The sequence below is a fragment of the Electrona antarctica genome, assembly GCF_951216825.1.
Source record: "Electrona antarctica genome assembly, chromosome: 1".
NCBI lineage: Eukaryota > Metazoa > Chordata > Actinopteri > Myctophiformes > Myctophidae > Electrona > Electrona antarctica.
In genome coordinates this window covers 61,112,463-61,131,691 of record NC_136806.1, presented here as the reverse complement: position 1 = coordinate 61,131,691, position 19,229 = coordinate 61,112,463, and the positions used below count along the sequence as shown (strand labels likewise).

The window sequence follows — 19,229 nt, the reverse complement described above, 5'->3', positions numbered from 1 at the left end:
TCACCCCCAATCTATTTTAGCACCCATCCCCCCACCCGCACCCCCCCCCCCCCCCCCCAACCCCTCCCACACACGCACGCACGCATGCACGCACGCACACTCACACACAAACACAGACACACACCACACTTCCAGTGGCGTGCCTGAGAAGAATTTGAAATAGGGGTTTGAGGGCACAACAGGTGCACAGATCGCCATAGGGAAATGTTGGTCTACAAAATGTAAAATATAAGCCCCCTCGGTCCTGGGAACGTATACTGTACAGGATATATGCTACAGGTTTTGCTACTGTTGTGGGACCCAATTAGAAATCTAAGAATATAGTTCCTTCTCTAACTCAGGGGTTCTCAACGTTTTTGGCCGGGGACCCCCGGAAATGCTTTGGCAATGTCTCGGGACCCCCGCCCCGCCCCCTCCCGAATATAAATTGACTGCTACAATAACCTTAAACCATTTTGGGCGGGAACCCCTTTTGGTGTTTTAAGCATTGTTATAATTTAGCTATTGAAAAATAGCAGATCTACAAGCTCATAGCGCGCCACCGAGTGGCGCGCTACGAGCTTGTAGGTCTGCTATTTTTGAAAAATCGTGAAAATAAAATTTAAAAAAAAATCTTTTTTTTTTTGAAAATAATTTGGGGACCCCCTAAAATAATTTGGCGACCCCCCGAGGGGTCGCGACCCACGGGTTGAGAACCCCTGCTCTAACTGAGCACAAACTTAAATGCTGTTAATCACCGTCACACCGCTTCGACCGCCACTTTCCATTTGATCCCACCACCTGTCTGCAATGAGCGCTAACGACACGGCTTCCTAATAACATACGGGGGAAAAAAATTGTCATTAACATAAATCAAACAAAATGTGTTACCACCTGTGTTGATTGCGGGCAACTGTAAACCACAGGTGTGTTCACGGAACCGAGAATAAAACATTCAAAACATTTAAACACAATTATTATTACAAGAGAGTGTTTAAAGAAAGAGAGCAGGCAATAACCGTGTCAACCCTAAACTGTCCAATCGGTATCAGGCATATTGGAGAGAAAAAAAAAGACAATCTGACGGCCAATGATATTGCAGATTTAGCATGACCCTCCTTGTAGACACGCCCCTGGATGTGCTCCTCCCTCCCAAACCACCTTCTTATACTGTCTCTTCTCCATCTCCCTTTCCCCCCCCCCCTTTTATTTGTTCCTTCTTCCCCCGTGACCTGTCTGTTGCATTGTATACACTGTTGCACCATTTACCATCCTGGCACAGAGTGTTGTCACCACAGTGAGCCCAGAAAACCCCCACCGGGGAAACGAGAAAAAAATAAAATAAATAAAATAAAAACACCCATAAGGTCGGGTTAATATTTCAGAGAGTGTCTGTCTGCACAGAGGCGAGCGAGAGCTTATAGATCACTATAAATGTTGTCCACAGCGGGGGTCCAGATGAACTCGACCACATCGAGACACTGCATGTGAGCGAAAAGGAAAACCCTTATATGAAACAGTAGTGCTGTCTGCACTGTAAAAACATGCACCGTTTCATACGTGTATGAACAAATCGATGGCGTTTTTGGAACAGTTTTCTAGTTTTTACCTAGTACTATTGTGACCTATTTTGTATTGTCAATACCAACCCATTCTCGTAACCCCGCCTTAAGCCACTGTGGTGTTAACAAACTCCTATGTTTGGTTTTTATTTCATTCCATGTTGTACAGGCATGAGTTCACGGCCCTCTGCCGTGCCCTCTGGGGCATTCCTATTGGGCATGAGTTCACGGCCCTCTGCCGTGCCCTCTTGGGCATTCCTATTGGGCATGAGGTCACGGCCCTCTGCCGCGCCCTCTTGGGCATTCCTATTGGGCATGAGTTCACGGCCCTCTGCCGCGCCCTCTTGGGCATTCCTATTGGGCATGAGTTCACGGCCCTCTGCCGTGCCCTCTTGGGCATTCCTATTGGGCATGAGTTCACGGCCCTCTGCCGCGCCCTCTTGGGCATTCCTATTGGGCATGAGTTCACGGCCCTCTGCCGTGCCCTCTTGGGCATTCCTATTGGGCATGAGTTCACGGCCCTCTGCCGTGCCCTCTTGGGCATTCCTATTGGGCATGAGTTCACGGCCCTCTGCCGTGCCCTCTTGGGCATTCCTATTGGGCATGAGTTCACGGCCCTCTGCCGTGCCCTCTTGGGCATTCCTATTGGGCATGAGTTCACGGCCCTCTGCCGCGCCCTCTTGGGCATTCCTATTGGGCATGAGTTCACGGCCCTCTGCCGTGCCCTCTTGGGCATTCCTATTGGGCATGAGTTCACGGCCCTCTGCCGTGCCCTCTTGGGCATTCCTATTGGGCATGAGGTCACGGCCCCTCTGCCGTGCCCTCTTCACGGCCCTCTGCCGTGCCCTCTTCACGGCCCTCTGCCGTGCCCTCTTGGGCATTCCTATTGGGCATGAGTTCACGGCCCTCTGCCGTGCCCTCTTGGGCATTCCATTCCCATGATGGCCATCGTAAATAAAGTGATGCATGTAGGGGCACAGTGGTATGATTTAGAGACCTTCAGGGGCAGTATTATGCGTGTCTTAAGTACCAGGTCTTATGACTTAACTTAAGACCTGGAGGCGTGGTCAATGCCATTTGGCTATAGAGGGTATGCGCGTGTCATCATCATCAAACCCGGAAGTTATGCAGGAATGCCTACTGAGTGGCAAAAAACTACTGTCTGGCCTTGACAGCCCATACATCCACACAGAAAAGTCCTATTTGATTGCATTAAACAACGTTAAACAATGTTAAACTCAATTGCAGGTTGCTTTGCCACTCGATTTGCCACTCGATGTGCCATTCACTTTAAGCATGCGCATACCCTCTATTCTGAGTGGCCAAATGGCATTGATCACGCCTCCAGGTCTTAAGTTAAGTAATAAGACCTGGTACTTAAGACACGCATAATACTGCCCTTTATATCCTACATCGTCAAACTCGGGGTGTTGTTAGCCCTCCTAGTATGACGTGATGGGCTACCAGTCAACAGCGTGGCATAGAATTCGCCTCTCTTTTATGCATAATATTTCGAGAGATATTGTTAGCATTAATATACTGTATTATAATAGCTCACTGTGTCATAGCAATGTTATGCCCGGCTATATGGCAAGTGAGTGGGAGTTGTTTTATAGGAACGGTGTCATGACAGGAGATATAGAAGATAATGGTGGGAGAGATGACTTTTTTTTGTCATTTGCATCAATAGAATAGCACTCATGCATCTGTGTGTGTGTGTGTGTGTGTGTGTGTGTGTGTGTGTGTGTGTGTGTGTGTGTGTGTGTGTGTGTGTGTGTGTGTGCGCGCGCATGCATGTCTGCCTGCTCCTGTCTTTATACCTGTGTGAACATGTGTGGGCATGCATGACTGTGTATCGTGTGCGCGCGTGTATGTGTGTGTGTGTGTGTGTGTGTGTGTGTATGTATGTATGTATGTATGTATGTATGTATGTATGTATGTATGTATGCATGCATGTACATTTGCGTCCACAGAGGCGGAGGAACTCTACCAGAGAAGGGTTCTGACCATCACAGGCATCTGTGTGGCCCTGCTGGTGGTTGGCATTGTGTGTGTCGTGGCCTACTGCAAAACTAAGTAAGTTATATGTTTGTGCTATAAGACACACACGCATACATTATTGTCACGGTGCGACTCAGGAGATGTAGGACCCAATTGGAGAAACAGACAGGCAGGAGCAGAGCAAGTCAAATTAACACAGATTTACAGATCTCCAAAACGCATACAAAACACACAAACAAGTCTTCTGAAAGAATATATTCAAAGATCTGTGCCGCATTTTCACGATTTAAAAAAAAAATAGCAGACCTACAAGCTCGTAGCGCGCCACTCGGTGGCGCGCTATGAGCTTGTAGATCTGCTATTTTTCAATAGCTAAAGTATAATAAAATGCTTAGTTAAAACACCAAAAGGGGTGAAAACAAGGAACTGAGGGTTTAAGTAGACACAGGATAACAATACACAGGTGAACAGACCTAACAATCAACACAGGGATTGGCTGGGAGACTAACAGGACACAGGTGAAGAAAACTAGTAATCACAGGGAGGAGAGACAAGACAGGAAACATGTAACAAGAGAAAACAGGAAACGCTAGGACATCACTACATAATAAAAGTGTGCAACAGACTGATATTGTGACTATTATAACTGCAGGTAACAATCTGACTGGTTGAAGTGGCCATCTACCCGTGCTTCAAACGAGCATGAGGGAACACCTAATCAAAACATAAAAATCAGCTGTGCTGAGTCTCACGGAGCATAGCCGGCTGCAGTGGCTAGGCTAGTAGTTTGCATGGGACATTTGCGGTCGTATATTTGGCTAAATCTGGCATTAAAAAAGATTTCTGTCGAATATCCTTAGTTACAGTGAAATTGAGTTGACGTTTTTTTTAAGGGTGACTGTTGTATAATCACAATATTACACCCGAGGGTGTGCTTTACAGAAATGATTGGTACTTCAGGGCTGCTAACGGAACTCGGCTAAAGCCTCGTTCCTGCAGCAACGCTGTCGTGTCGTGCTAATAATCACGGTAAAACACACCCTCTCGTGTAATATTGCTTCATTCACACTTCCCACAAACAAACACCATGGTGTCAGCTATCACTTGTGCGCGTTACAAATGTGTCTTCTATTCTTGTTTTTGTATTATGTAGTAACGTGTGTTCCGTTGTTTACCTTTTGTAGACCATGTTCCATTTTGAAATGACTCTACAAGGAACAGAAAACTGCGCTTGACAACTTGAAAAAGAGACACAAATGTTACAATTTGGGGAACAAAACGTTTCTTGCTTAGGCCTGAACATGGGCAGATATGACAAATAGGTCTGCAATGAGGTCTGCTGACCAGTCACTACTGACCATGCCAACAGACCTAACCCGTAAAACGAGAGGTGACCGTGCTTTTGCTGTTGCGGCCCCAGGGCTATGGAACAACCTTCCTCCCCACATTAGAACTGCCCAATCCTTAGATTCCATTTTTAGCCCAATGAGTGTTTTTTTTGCAAAACTAATGCTTGGAATGGATTCAGCATCATGAAAACCCCCTAGTTTGACACGTCACATGCTACATAAAGCATGATGAAATTTTGAATATTTTGCCTTCTATAGGTTGTTAATGGTATGGTCACATATTATGCCAATTATTATGATTATGATCCGGCAGTTTCTACATGCTGGGGACCCATACTAAACATTTCTAACATAAAACCTTGGTGTACTCAACATGTCCGGGTTCACTTTTTGGCTACTAGGCTAAAAACATGAACCTTGGTTAAGTAGAACACTTCAATTGAGTACTTTTTCCCCACCACTTGTCATTGTCACTCCACCAGGAAGCGGAGGAAGAAGCTACACGGGCCTGTGCATCAGAACCAGAACCAGTGTGTGGAGCAGCCAAACCGCATGCTGGCCAACGGGCCCAACCACCCCGGGCCAGGCCCGGGCCCGGAGGAGATCCCAATGGTGGATGTAAGTCCAAACCACTCCTTCACAAACACTAGCCTGGTAGTCCCTTTATTTGTTTTGTTTCCTAGGCCTGAAAAGAATATATATTCAAAGATTTGTGCCGCATTTTTACGATTTTTCAAAAATAGCAGACCTACAAGCTCGTAGCGCGCCACTCGGTGGCGCGCTATGAGCTTGTAGATCTGCTATTTTTCAATAGCTAAAGCATAACATAATGCTTAGTTAAAACACCAAAAGGGGTTCCCGCCCAGAATGGGTTAAATGTAGGAAACAAAACAAATAAACTACATTTTGATCCGTTTTTGCCGCCAGCATTAATTAATCTATCTGTCGCGCATTGCCAAAGTTTTATCGCGCGTAAGACTTACTTTGAAGAGCCAAATATCCGTAACCGGATGTTACAATGACAGAATGCTGTGTGTGGTGTCTTGACTGGTTGTTGTTCTCTCGGTCGGTGGTGGAAAAACCCCGACCACGAGTATCACAGCGCCTGCTGTCGGCCGTTGTGTCGTTTTCACCAGAAACGACATTCATTGCGCCGATTTGGAGATACAGGGCTTTGAAAGCAGCCCATAGAGTGCAAGTGGATGCGCACGCATCTTCAAAATGGCCGCGGCCACTGTCCCACTTTGACTGTTATGCTAACGAGCGGAAGCTAACGATACGATCTGATCAAAACATGGATTAAAGAATATAAACCCTGGAAAACTTAGGCTACGTTCTGGCAGGCTAAACGATTACTTTAAGCCTACGGTTTAACAGGACAGATTGAATATAACTTGACGTTTAACCACTTGAACCGTAGAATCCCTATTCTGGGGGGGAACGTTCACCGAAAAATAGTCGATCTACAAGCTAAAAAATAAATAAAAAGGCAAATAAGTTTAGGGATAAGGGGTAGGGTAAGGGATCTATGGGAATTATTTAAATTCCATGCATTCGTCTCCAACATAGATATTAGATATGGTAAAAGGTGCATTCATATAGCGCTTTTATCCAAAGCGCTTTACATTACATTCACCCATTCACATACACATTCACACACCGATGGCTGAGGAAACCACGCAAGGCACCTAGCCTGGCTAATAAGCCAGACTCATACGGGTGCATGTGTTTGGTCCGGCGTGCTAACAGTCCTACAGTCATGAGTCCGACACCCTACCTCCGAAAAAGCCAACCCTAGACCTAACATCCAGGGCCGGTCCTGAGCAATCTGGCGCCCCAAGCAGGATTTTTCGCGGCCCCCCCCCCCCTCAAAAACATAAAACAATAAAAAAAGTTTTTTTTTTCTTCTTTTTTTACTCTGTCCCAAAAATTGAGGAGACACTGTGGAGGCACTGGGGGGACAGTGGGGACACTGTGGAGGCACTGGGGGTCCATTGGGGAGGCACTGGGGAGGCTCTGTGGAGGCACTGGCGGGACACTGGCACTGGGGAGACACTGGGGAGGCACTGGGGAGGCACTGGGGGGGCACTGGGGAGGCACTGGGGGGGCACTGGGGGGACACGGTGCAGACAGAGTTGGGACAGCGCCCCTCCCCCATGGCGCTCGAAGCCGTTGCTTCGTCGGCCTGTAGGAAGAACCGGGCCTGCTAACATCACAGGAAGCCACGGGTTAGTTTTAACTTGTCGGGAGCTAGGGGTGAGTTTTAACCCGGTCATGGGTTAATTGTAACCGGCAGCGCATGTCGGGAGCGACGGTGTTGTCGAACTAATGCCTGTTGGACTGTTAGCATGTCAAAAAAACCTATGCACTGTATATGGGAAATGAATGCAGCATACAGGTCCGAGCAGTGTCATCACGTGATAGCCAATACAAGACACCTGTGTAAAACATTCCAGTGACTAGACAGTCCCAAACATAGCGTACTACATAAGCCCTTAGAGTATATATATGAATAGAGACGGCACCCGGAGGAAACCCTGAGGCGCAATGGACATAGTGGCCGAATTTGGTATTGCAGCGTGGGCCAAACACATGAACACGCTGGTCCGTTGACTATCATTGCGCACGTTCATGATGACACGTGAACACGGTTTCAGTGCAATGGCAGCGCGTTCATGAGTTTGGCCCAATCAATCCCAGAATGCACTCTGTTCCTACAAGGAAGGAGGAGTGAAATCGCCTCATGCACTTTTGAGCAACTTAATGCAAGTGGATGGGAGGAGAACTCGGGTGACGTTTCTATTCATATATACTCTAAGCATAAGCCCCACGCAATATCAACGGAACAGGCTCTATGCCCATACGCCATTTTGGAACGAAATAACGAAATAACTCTTCCTACTGTGTGTGCACGTCCCTGTCTTGTAGTACATCTCTAAGAGCGTCCCGACCACAGAGTGTGTCATCAGTCATGGGGCGGAGGGTGCAGGCAACTACGCAGGCAGCCGAATGTCCACACGCTCCCACCACTCTTCCACTGCCTCACACCCTTCCAGGTACATTGATCGCTCGCTCTTTCAATCTCTTTCAGGTGAGCACACACACACACACACGACACACCCAGAGTCACACACTGAAAGTACTTATACTTAAAAGGTAATATAGCACTCATTTTCAACATTTTTTAACTATGTCATTAATACCATGCGCACGCACGCACACACGCACGCACGCACGCACGCACGCACGCACGCACGCACGCACGCACACACACACACACACACACACACACACAGAAACAGCACATTGCGGTTTAGCCAATGAGAAAGCCAACTGGACTAGCACAGCGACATCAGCCAATGAGAAAACCAGCTGGACTATAGACTACTAGAGGATTAGCTTGCACATCGACGATAGACTCCGCTTGCAGCTGGTAAAAAAAAAGTCCCCCCCCACCCCCCCTCCTGTTGTGTAGCCTCCAACTGGAGGTCTAGAACTTCTAGAACACACTCACACACACACACACACACACACACACACACGCACACACACACACACACACACACACACACACACACACACACACACACACACACACACACACACACACACACACACACACACACACACACACACACACACACACACACACACACACACACACACACACACACTCATGCTACGGTGTTGTCTAACGCTCCCCATCCCTTGTGCCTGCATGCGCGTATAGACACGAGGAGCAGACGTGGAGCATGGAGCGAACAGAAAGCATGAACTCAGACTGCCAGTCGGGAGGCCTGTCCAGCTCCGTGGGGACCAGCAAGTGCAGCAGTCCGGCGTGCATGGCGCGGAGAACCACCCACTGGGGCTGCGCGGAAGTAAGCGGCGGGGCGGGAATGCAGTACGGAGACTCCTACGACTCGTTGAGGGACTCGCCTCACAGCGACAGGTAGGAAGGAACCAAGGGTTATATGTTCAAAGTTTTGTGCAGCATTTTTACGTTTTTTCAAAAATAGCAGACCTACAAGCTCGTAGCGCGCCACTCGGTGGCGCGCTACGAGCTTGTAGATCTGCTATTTTCCAATAGCTAAAGTATAACATAATGCTTAGTTACAACTAACCACATGACCGGGTTAACCCATTTTGACCTGACATCGAAATAATAAAAAAAAAATCTTCTGAAAGAATATATGTTCAAAGTTTTGTGCAGCATTTTTACATTTTTTCAAAAATAGCAGATCTACAAGCTCGTAGCGCCTAACCCCATGACCGGCTTAAAACACTACAATTGGTGCTATTGCATCGTAACTAAATGTGCACTTAGGCCTACTTGGAGGAGACCATAGACCAGTTGTATTCAACTAGATTAGGCCGGGGGCCACAACTGTATTGTGTGTGGCGGGGCCGCACAGCGTGCATGCTTTTGTGGGTTCTCAAAAGACTAGTCATTGGTTAGACCAGTCATTAGTCCTATACAACTACAACCTATCTCAAACACTCACCCTAACCCTAACCTCCCACGGGGCAGCACACCTAACCTAACCGGCTTGACCCATGTCTAACCAATGACTAGTCTAAACTAAGTATGCACCCCTCTCAAAGTGCATGTTGTGCTCAAACACGAAGATTTATGTATAACTATTTTTGTAGCTAGCCCCCTGGTGGAGACTGGTATACGGCCTACTTTGGTACGATGCAAGTTGGGAACGCATGCTGAATGCACATATTCATGCAATACCCATTGTACTAGTTGTACATGTTCTCAGAGTGCCTGTTGTACCCATTCTCCGAGTATACCCGTATGACAGATAAATATGGAGACACAGGGATCCCTGAGGTCGTCAGCAAAGTTCTGCTGAGGTCGTGGAGATGACGATCCGCAAATTCACTTACAATTAATTGGTGATGCGGCACAAGTGTTGGAAGCCAATCATGAAGCCGATGCCTAAACCCGGCCTCCACCAATCACACAGGGAATCGATGAGTCCTTTGCAAAATGCAAATCAATCAATAATTGTAGGAGCACAAACAACGCCTAATACAAACCTACAAGCTCTACAAGCTCGTAGCGCGCCACTCGGTGGCGCGCTATGAGCTTGTAGATCTGCTATTTTTCAATAGCTAAAGCATAACATAATGCTAACACCAAAAGGGGTTCCCGCCCCAAAATGGGTTAACCTGATGACAGTGACAGGTGAATTTTAAAACCTTTTTTTTTAAAGGAAACCAGTGATTTGCTTGTTTTGAGGCAGGGTATTCCACACATGAGTGGCAGTGCCCTGGGGAAGGTGGATTTACCGATATTTGTTCTGAAAATGGGTGGCACCAGATCATTATTCATACTCCCTCTAGTGTTATGTCTGTGGGAATTGTTCACCTTTTTGAGGTAATCAGTCAAGTAACAACTGGGTACTATAAATGGCATGGATGGCAGAGCTGCATTTACAATCTTGAATGGCAGTCCCATTTTCAGTTGCTTGACTCTGTCTTCTACCCTGAGCCAACCTATGCAATCAAATTGCGTTGCATAAAGGTGGGTCATGGGCCCTAGGCCTAGAAGGAGTCACACAAAGGTGGGTCATGAGCCCTAGGCCTAGAAGGAGTCACACAAAGGTGTGTCATGGGCCCTAGGCCTAGAAGGAGTCACACAAAGGTGGGTCATGGGCCCTAGAAGGAGTCACACAAAGGTGGGTCATGGGCCCTAGGCCTATAGAAGGAGTCACACAAAGGTGGGTCATGGGCCCTAGAAGGAGTCACACAAAGGTGGGTCATGGGCCCTAGGCCTATAGAAGGAGTCACACAAAGGTGGGTCATGGGCCCTAGGCCTAGAAGGAGTCACACAAAGGTGGGTCATGGGCCCTAGAAGGAGTCACACAAAGGTGGGTCATGGGCCCTAGGCCTATAGAAGGAGTCACACAAAGGTGGGTCATGGGCCCTAGGCCTAGAAGGAGTCACATAAAGGTGGGTCATGGGCCCTATAGGCCTAGAAGGAGTCACAAAAAGGTGGGTCATGGGCCCTAGGCCTAGAAGGAGTCACACAAAGGTGGGTCATGGGCCCTAGGCCTAGAAGGAGTCACAAAAATGTGGGTCATGGGCCCTAGGCCTAGAAGGAGTCACACAAAGGTGGGTCATGGGCCCTAGAAGGAGTCACACAAAGGTGGGTCATGGGCCCTAGGCCTAGAAGGAGTCACATAAAGGTGGGTCATGGGCCCTAGAAGGAGTCACACAAAGGTGGGTCATGGGCCCTAGGCCTATAGAAGGAGTCACACAAAGGTGGGTCATGGGCCCTAGGCCTAGAAGGAGTCACACAAAGGTGGGTCATGGGCCCTATAGGCCTAGAAGGAGTCACACAAAGGTGGGTCATGGGCCCTATAGGCCTAGAAGGAGTCACACAAAGGTGGGTCATGGGCCCTAGAAGGAGTCACACAAAGGTGGGTCATGGGCCCTAGGCCTAGAAGGAGTCACATAAAGGTGGGTCATGGGCCCTAGGCCTAGAAGGAGTCACATAAAGGTGGGTCATGGGCCCTAGAAGGAGTCACACAAAGGTGGGTCATGGGCCCTAGGCCTATAGAAGGAGTCACATAAAGGTGGGTCATGGGCCCTAGGCCTATAGAAGGAGTCACATAAAGGTGGGTCATGGGCCCTAGGCCTATAGAAGGAGTCACATAAAGGTGGGTCATGGGCCCTATAGGCCTAGAAGGAGTCACATAAAGGTGGGTCATGGGCCCTAGGCCTATAGAAGGAGTCACATAAAGGTGGGTCATGGGCCCTAGGCCTAGAAGGAGTCACACAAAGGTGGGTCATGGGCCCTAGAAGGAGTCACATAAAGGTGGGTCATGGGCCCTAGAAGGAGTCACATAAAGGTGGGTCATGGGCCCTAGGCCTATAGAAGGAGTCACATAAAGGTGGGTCATGGGCCCTAGGCCTAGAAGGAGTCACACAAAGGTGGGTCATGGGCCCTAGGCCTAGAAGGAGTCACACAAAGGTGGGTCATGTGCCCTAGAAGGAGTCACACAAAGGTGGGTCATGGGCCCTAGGCCTAGAAGGAGTCACACACAGGTGGGTCATGGGCCCTAGAAGGAGTCACACAAAGGTGGGTCATGGGCCCTAGGCCTAGAAGGAGTCACACAAAGGTGGGTCATGGGCCCTAGGCCTAGAAGGAGTCACACAAAGGTGGGTCATGGGCCCTAGAAGGAGTCACACAAAGGTGGGTCATGGGCCCTATAGGCCTAGAAGGAGTCAGATTAGTTTGTTTTGGGAGTAGGGTTACCAGATCCAAACTGTCCATTTGAGGGACAGAAGTATCACTTGTGTGGGACAAGTGGGACGGGGTTAGCAACGTATTATGTAAGTTGCAATTAAATGCAGTAATGTCATATTCGACCATATTAGGCCTAATATTGCCTAATATTGCCTATAATATTGCCTAGAATTCTGTTAATCAACCGCTCTGGCGTTTCACTTTTTGTTTTAAAATGGATGGTATATATGGACTTGGTACTGTAGCCTAGGGTAAATTTCTCATGTAATTTTAACAGGCTTAAAAACACATCTTGCAGGAAAAGAGACAATGAGAGAGCTTTACAACAGAAAGCCAACTATTAGGACATTTGAACACTGATGCCTGTTACAATGTGGGACAGGGTCTCAATTTGAAGGACGCCTGAAAAGTCTTGGAAATGAGGGACTGTTCCATGCAAAGGGGCACATATGGTCAGTGGTCACCCTATTTGGGAGGTCTGGAGCATAGTTTTTTGTGACATTAATTTGAGATGTTAGAGAACGAGGAGGTGCAAGCATAGTCAAATAGGGGCTGAATAAGAGCTCCAGCTAGTCCAAGAATGTTGTCGTTTGATTTACTCTTTTGATCGCCCTTGTTGCCATGCCATTGTCCAGGATACAGCCCAGATGTGTAACCTCTTCTTTGCTAGAGATTGCCATGTCATCAACATTATCATTGTACATTTATATTAAAGCACTTCTGTCTGAGTTCCTTGCTCGTTGGCTTGACTGAAGTCCAGCCATAAAAGGCACACTTGACCACCAGTCTTTAGTGTGGTAATTGCTTGTATGCATAATAATAACAATAATACTGTATACATGAGACTGTACTAATGTCCTATCCAGGTATGTGTCGGCGCTGACCACTCCAGCGCGCCTGTCTCCCGTGGAGTTCCACTACCCTCCGCTGCCGCCCCAGGTGCCCACCTTCCAGATCACCTCACCCAACACGGGCCACGCCCTCTCCCTGCCCCCCGCCGCCGCTGGGACCTATCACAGAGAGGATGACCAGCCACTGCTGCAGTGCCCCGACGTAAGGAACACAAACACATGTTGCACACATCAGTGTTGATTTATTTTGACAGCACATTTTGATCTAGTCGTTACTCACAGCCTTCTGAATGAAATTTCATTTAGTTTCATTTAGTTTTCAGTTAGTCATATTTTAGTCACCTGAAATGTTTTGGCTCAGGAGGTAGAGCAGGTCGTCCAATGATCCCTGGGTCGGCGGTTCGAATCCCGGCTCCTCCTCCTGTCCACATGTCGAAGTGTCCTTGGGCAAGACACTGAACCCTACAATGCCTCCAATGAGTCGGTCGGTGTGTGAGCTCGCCACCATTGGTGTGTGAATGTGGGAAGTGAGGACACTGGCGTCGACTGTTCGCCGCTTCACGGAATGAATGAACCATTGTAAAGCGCTTTGAGCACTTGGAAAAGCGCTATGAAAATGCAATTCATTATTAGTGTTAGTCTAGTTTTAGTCAACTAAATCTACAATTGATTTTGACGACCAAAAATGTGGCGGGCGTTGATGGTGACGTAATGCCAGATTTGACACGTTGCTTCGACGCGTTGTTGTGAGCTTGTAGATCATTCGAAATGTATATACAGTTGGGTGCCACCGATATTGTCCCTTATCATTTGACCCATTTAGGCCTGACCTCAAAATTTAAAAAAAATCCTTCTAAATCCTCCAGTTTTCTGAAATAAATATTTTCACGATTTTTCAAAAATAGCAGACCTACAAGCTCGTAGCGCGCCACTCGGTGGCGCGCTATGAGCTTGTAGATCTGCTATTTTTCAATAGCTAAATTATAACATAATGTTTAAAACACCAAACTGTCCTTTTGCGCAGATCACGCAAACCTCAGCAAAAAGAAAAGGCCAATATCGATGGCCTCCAACTGTAGGGCTGAAGTGGTTCATTCTTTTTTATAATAATCATCCAAACCTACAGTTGTAACTAAAGCTTTCAAATAATTGTAGTGGAATAAAAGTACAATATTTGCCTCTGAGATGTATTGAGGTAGATGTACTGACAATTGGAAACACTCCTCTATTGTATTTAAGTAGGCCTAAAGTATAGTAAATGTACTGTACCTGTACAATGTACACCACTGAATACAAGTCAACAAAAAAGTGACATTAAATGCATAACTCATTCGCCGCATAGAACGTCTTTTGACGTCTTCTGGTCGTTTGGCCCTCGTCGCAGAGACCGTAAAAGCTTGTAAAAGCTGCTGGTTAATGAAAGCCCTCGAAATGTACGCGACATCGTCATCAGGCTCAGATCGTCCTCAGCTAGTCTACTGAATCCCTACTCCTGATTGGCTGCTTCTAGCCAATGGGACGGCAAAAAAACGGCCTCTGGGCAATAGGGTCTTCAATTTGGCTCCGCTGTGTCTGACCATGCATGCAAGCGGCTGTGGTGACCTCACCCCACCTACATGAGTGTGTGTGGGGTGGATACACCCCTGGTCTTGGATCAGTAGTACAGTTGGGTGCCACCGATATTGTCCCTTATCATTTGACCCATTTAGGCCTGACCTCAAAATTTTAAAAAATCCTTCTAAATCCTCCAGTTTTCTGAAATAAATATTTTCACGATTTTTCAAAAATAGCAGACCTACAAGCTCGTAGCGCGCCACTCGGTGGCGTGCTATGAGCTTGTAGATCTGCTATTTTTCAATAGCTAAATTATAACAATGTTTAAAACACCAAAAGGGGTTCCCGCCCAAAATGGGTTAACTGTCCTTTTGCCAGATCACGCAAACCTCAGCAAAAATAAAAGGACAATATCGATGGCCTCCAACTGTATGCATGCAAACTTCAAGCGAGATGGAGAGTGTTTCAAGCGAGATGGAGAGTCGGACACGGAGACGAGTGTAAGCTAGTAGCGAAAACGGCAGCATGTCGAACAAACACAAAAGTCCTTAGAAGTGTGGTTGGATTTTATTTCTTTTTCTGTTCAGTTTCCCAAACTGAAATCCACACGTCAGTGACAGTGCGTAACAGCGCTATAGTGAATACCCTTGCGCAGCGCAAGGTCATTAACGCCAGCTGCAAAACGATTCAGTCTTTGATTGTGTGATTAACGGATTATAATATAAACATTATTTTGGGCCAAATAACAAGACTGGGCGCTGGGGGGTTGCGTCAGCTGGGTCAGGAGGTAACAGGGCGTACACGGCCAACACTGCTGGGAACGGATACATACAACTACACTCTACAGTTTTATTATGGAAAGATTGACATGTCAACGTGTTACTGTTCGGGTGTCAAATCAAATCAACTGCGTGAGTGAGTCGGAGCTGTCTCCCGCTCATTTCAGACCAAGTTGAGCGTCTTTTCCCTGCGATCCCATTGACTGACACAACAACAGACGAGGTGGGCACTGGGTCTGGGTTGGAGTAGCCTCATTTAAAACACTGTCCGACTTTGTTTAGAGCCAATAAAATACCACGCGTTATTGTAACAGACAGGCGCATTGCTCAGCCTCAGACGAAATACGAACTTTTAGAGTTATATATTGTCATTTTTATATAGAGGGGGAAACATTATAGGCTACACGTGTATGGGTAAGGCTGCATCGATGTAACAGGTTTCAAATTAATATATTGATTGTGCCAGCGGAGAGGTCCGCATCTCATTCTAACAGCAGCAGCTGTTATATACCATAGGATAGGTGAAGTCATGTGACGCATCACCGCCACAAATAGTCCTACGGCATAACCGAAAATGCACTTCCTCATACCTCACGGGCGGTTACTTGGATTCGATTCCTGAACATTGCATGCATGAGACGTGCCTCCGAGCAGCCAGCGAGAGAGAGAGAGAAAAAGAGAGAGCCAGCCAGGCAGTTCCACTGGTCGCTCGCAGAAAAGTTATTTTTATTTGGAATCGCATCAGCACGCATTCTCACTCACAAGGAAAGCAAATGTCGGTCGGGTCAAACCGAACATTCAATAACGTCCCCCCTATTCCTATTATCTTATCAACATATTAAACAAATTCAAAGTTAACCAGCCAAAAATATATGATAAATGAAAAAGATCCAGCCGCTGCCGCTCCACCACGCAGCAGCAACCATTTGGTGTTACATTATTGCTGACATGATTAGACTGAGCCTCATTGATTCCGTGTTTATTATGATAAACTTTTCATTTCATATCACACCATATGCACTCGTAGGCCTAGAACTTAGGTTGCCAGAACAGTATGAAAAAAAAAAAGGAAAAAAAAAAGATGACCAAAACCATTCCTTTAAAAAATCATCATCATCATCATCATCATCATCATCATCATCATCATCATCATATAATATATCATATAAATCACTATAATTCTGACAATGTCTGTAATTCTGAATGTTTGTCACTGTGACCGCCGTAGCTCCTCACCGCCTGCACCAATCACTCCCACTTTTCACACAGGCATTGACCTGGTCTTAACGAAGCCCTTTTTCCAATTTAACAAATGATAAATGAATAATGAATGTATTAGTGAATTAAAAATGTGAAAACACACTCAGGGCGCAGTACCCCCCGCGGCCAATAGGCGGCAAGTATTCACAACAGGTAAGGGCTAGTAATTATAAAAATATAATAAAATAAAGTTAAAATAGCCATGTACAAGCTCACAAGGCATCATATGCATATCTCGACACGTTGGGAGCTTGTAGATCTGCTATTTTTACAGGTGCTGCGCTGCTGTGAGTGCTGAGCGGCCCAGGCTGCATATCCCCGCCAGGCCAGGTTGTATACCCACGCAGGCCTGTGGAATTCATAGGCAGTCATAGTAGCCAATTTGAATGGAATCTGATCAAACTGACTGATACGGATACAGAACAATTATATCGCTGTCGGGAGGAAACCTTGTATGACAAAAACTATTCCTTTACAAAATATATAATAAAATTACGCAATTTTTTTAAATACGCAAATATAAAAGCAGCTGGTAATAATATAGCCTGGAACTCACCTATGCTTTTTATGGCATAGGCAGCTCCCGGCAGGATCCGCCGGGAGAAACTATGTGCAGCTGCGCGACATGAGACTAATTACTTAGAGCGACAGAGAGAGAGAGAGGAGTGTGTGTGTGTACATGTGTGCGTGTGTGTGTCAATTTAACAAAGGTGCAGACGGTCAGAAATCAGCAGAGAGTGAGCGATGTTTGCGCTACTCTATGCCGAATTGAAGTGGACTCGGACCCAGACTTTTTTTTCTCCCTGGAAATAAAAACGTCTGGGTTTCCGAGGCTAGTAATAATATGAATATTTCATCATTTCTTGTTTAAAAAAGTTTGTATTGGTTACGTTTCATAACAATGTTCTACGCACCCGTCTGTGTTGCTCCGGTTTCCGTGCGACGGAACTACACGAGAAAAAAACGGAAGTCTGCTTATGATGTCTATGGGAACGGATTCTTTAGAATCCATTTATCTTGGAATCTGTTTCCAGGCTGCGTTTTTTTGATCAAAGAACGCTCAATAACTGAAGCGTTGATGATCGCCGGTTACAAAATATATGCTTTGGGTGAATTAAATAACATTCGCGGGACACGTTATACACAGCCGATTTTACACTTCCGGTTTTCCGTTTTCGAGTGAACGGCTTTCAAAATATGATCCTCCCAGTGGCGGTTAGAGTGTTCCACATTTTTCGTCTTAGTTTTAGTCGACGAAAACAACACTGCGCCTCTGCTTAACCCCCTCCATCGGTGTGTCCGTCCGTCCCGTCCCCCTGTCTATAGGACGGACATTTGTACCGGCAGCCCCGTCGTCCCAGGCGGCCCTACCTGACGGAGAGCACGGGCAGCCTGCCGTCCAGCCCCTACCGCCTCCCGGACGACGAGGCCTACGAGACCACGCAGGAGTACGTCGCCGCCTCCTCGCGGCAGCCCGCCCGGAGCAGCCGCCATCAGCAGCATCGGCGGCAGCAGCAGCAGCAGCCGCGCCCGCCGCGGCGCGCCCCCCACCGCCTCAACGGACACGCGCAGCGCGGGGCCGCCGCCTCGTGCCTGCGGGACTACAGCTCGCAGAGCTTCAGCCAGTCCGAGGAGGACGAGGAGGAGGACGACGACGAGGAGGGCCACGGGGAGAGCACGCCCTTCCTCAGTATGCAGAACATGAGCGTGGACCCCGCCCCGCCGCCGCCGCCCCTCCTCACCACCACCGTTTCAGGTTACCGCCGCCCGGCGTCGTCGTCCGACACGCGGACTCACCGAGGGCCGGGTCGGCACGGCGGTGGTGGTGGCGGTGGTGGTGGTGGGGGCGCGCCGCGCAGCAACGGCAACCAGGGCCGGGGGTCTCACCAGTCGCACTCGCACCGCTCCAAAACGGACAACATGCCCCTTTAAGACAGAGCCCCCCCCACCCCCTTCCCCAACCCCACTTTCGTCCTCACATACACCCCTCCCACCCCCTCCCCCCGCCCCCCATACACAACCAGTGGACTAGAGACCTGCACCTAGGAAAAAAATATTTTTATTTTGTATAACAGACAGATATTCTAAACAAATGAAATATTTATTTTCATTTCAGCAAAAATTGTCTACTAGCTAACAGCAAAGACTTTTTTTTATAAACGGGGTTGGGGGGGGAAGAATATTTATATGTAAAGTTTTTTGATTTACAGCGTTACGAGAGATGAAAAAGAGAATTAACGTGCCAATTTTTTCACAAGTTAGATAAATAGAATAATATTGTGGTGCCTTTTGCTGTATGCTGAAGTTGGAGGTCCCATTGAGTTTTTGTAGCCTTTCTTATAAAAGACTCCTCGTTTTTTATAGAGACCAAAACCTCCTTCCTTCCTTTTTTCCTTTTGGTTTTTGTTTTCCCTCTGATTTGGGGATCTTCCTGTTTTTCGAACTGTGATCTGATTATGTTATCATGCAATATGAATTCCTCCTGTGTAAAAGGTGTATGTTTACATGAGTATATGATCCACGCAATGCGCTCGTTTCACAGGGACATTTTATCACTGACGCAACCGGATGTGTAGGGTAGCTTTCTGGGGTTTCCCCCCGCAAGGGGGGGTGGGTGGGGGGGGGGTTTGAAA

General features: G+C 47.3%; 1 protein-coding gene across 1 annotated transcript in view; it reads left to right on the top strand.

The window, feature by feature from the left end:
- Window positions 1-18,528, top strand: part of nrg2b (neuregulin 2b) — a gene marked incomplete at both ends in the record, with an annotated part of 81,233 nt that extends 62,705 nt beyond the window's left edge. The window contains 6 exons of the mRNA XM_079497610.1: window positions 3,515-3,617; window positions 5,374-5,509; window positions 7,820-7,947; window positions 8,622-8,840; window positions 13,019-13,205; window positions 17,923-18,528. Of these exons, the coding sequence (XP_079353736.1) occupies window positions 3,515-3,617; window positions 5,374-5,509; window positions 7,820-7,947; window positions 8,622-8,840; window positions 13,019-13,205; window positions 17,923-18,528 (1,379 nt within the window). The remainder of the gene's footprint in view (window positions 1-3,514; window positions 3,618-5,373; window positions 5,510-7,819; window positions 7,948-8,621; window positions 8,841-13,018; window positions 13,206-17,922) is intronic.
- Window positions 18,529-19,229: the final 701 nt, after the last annotated feature.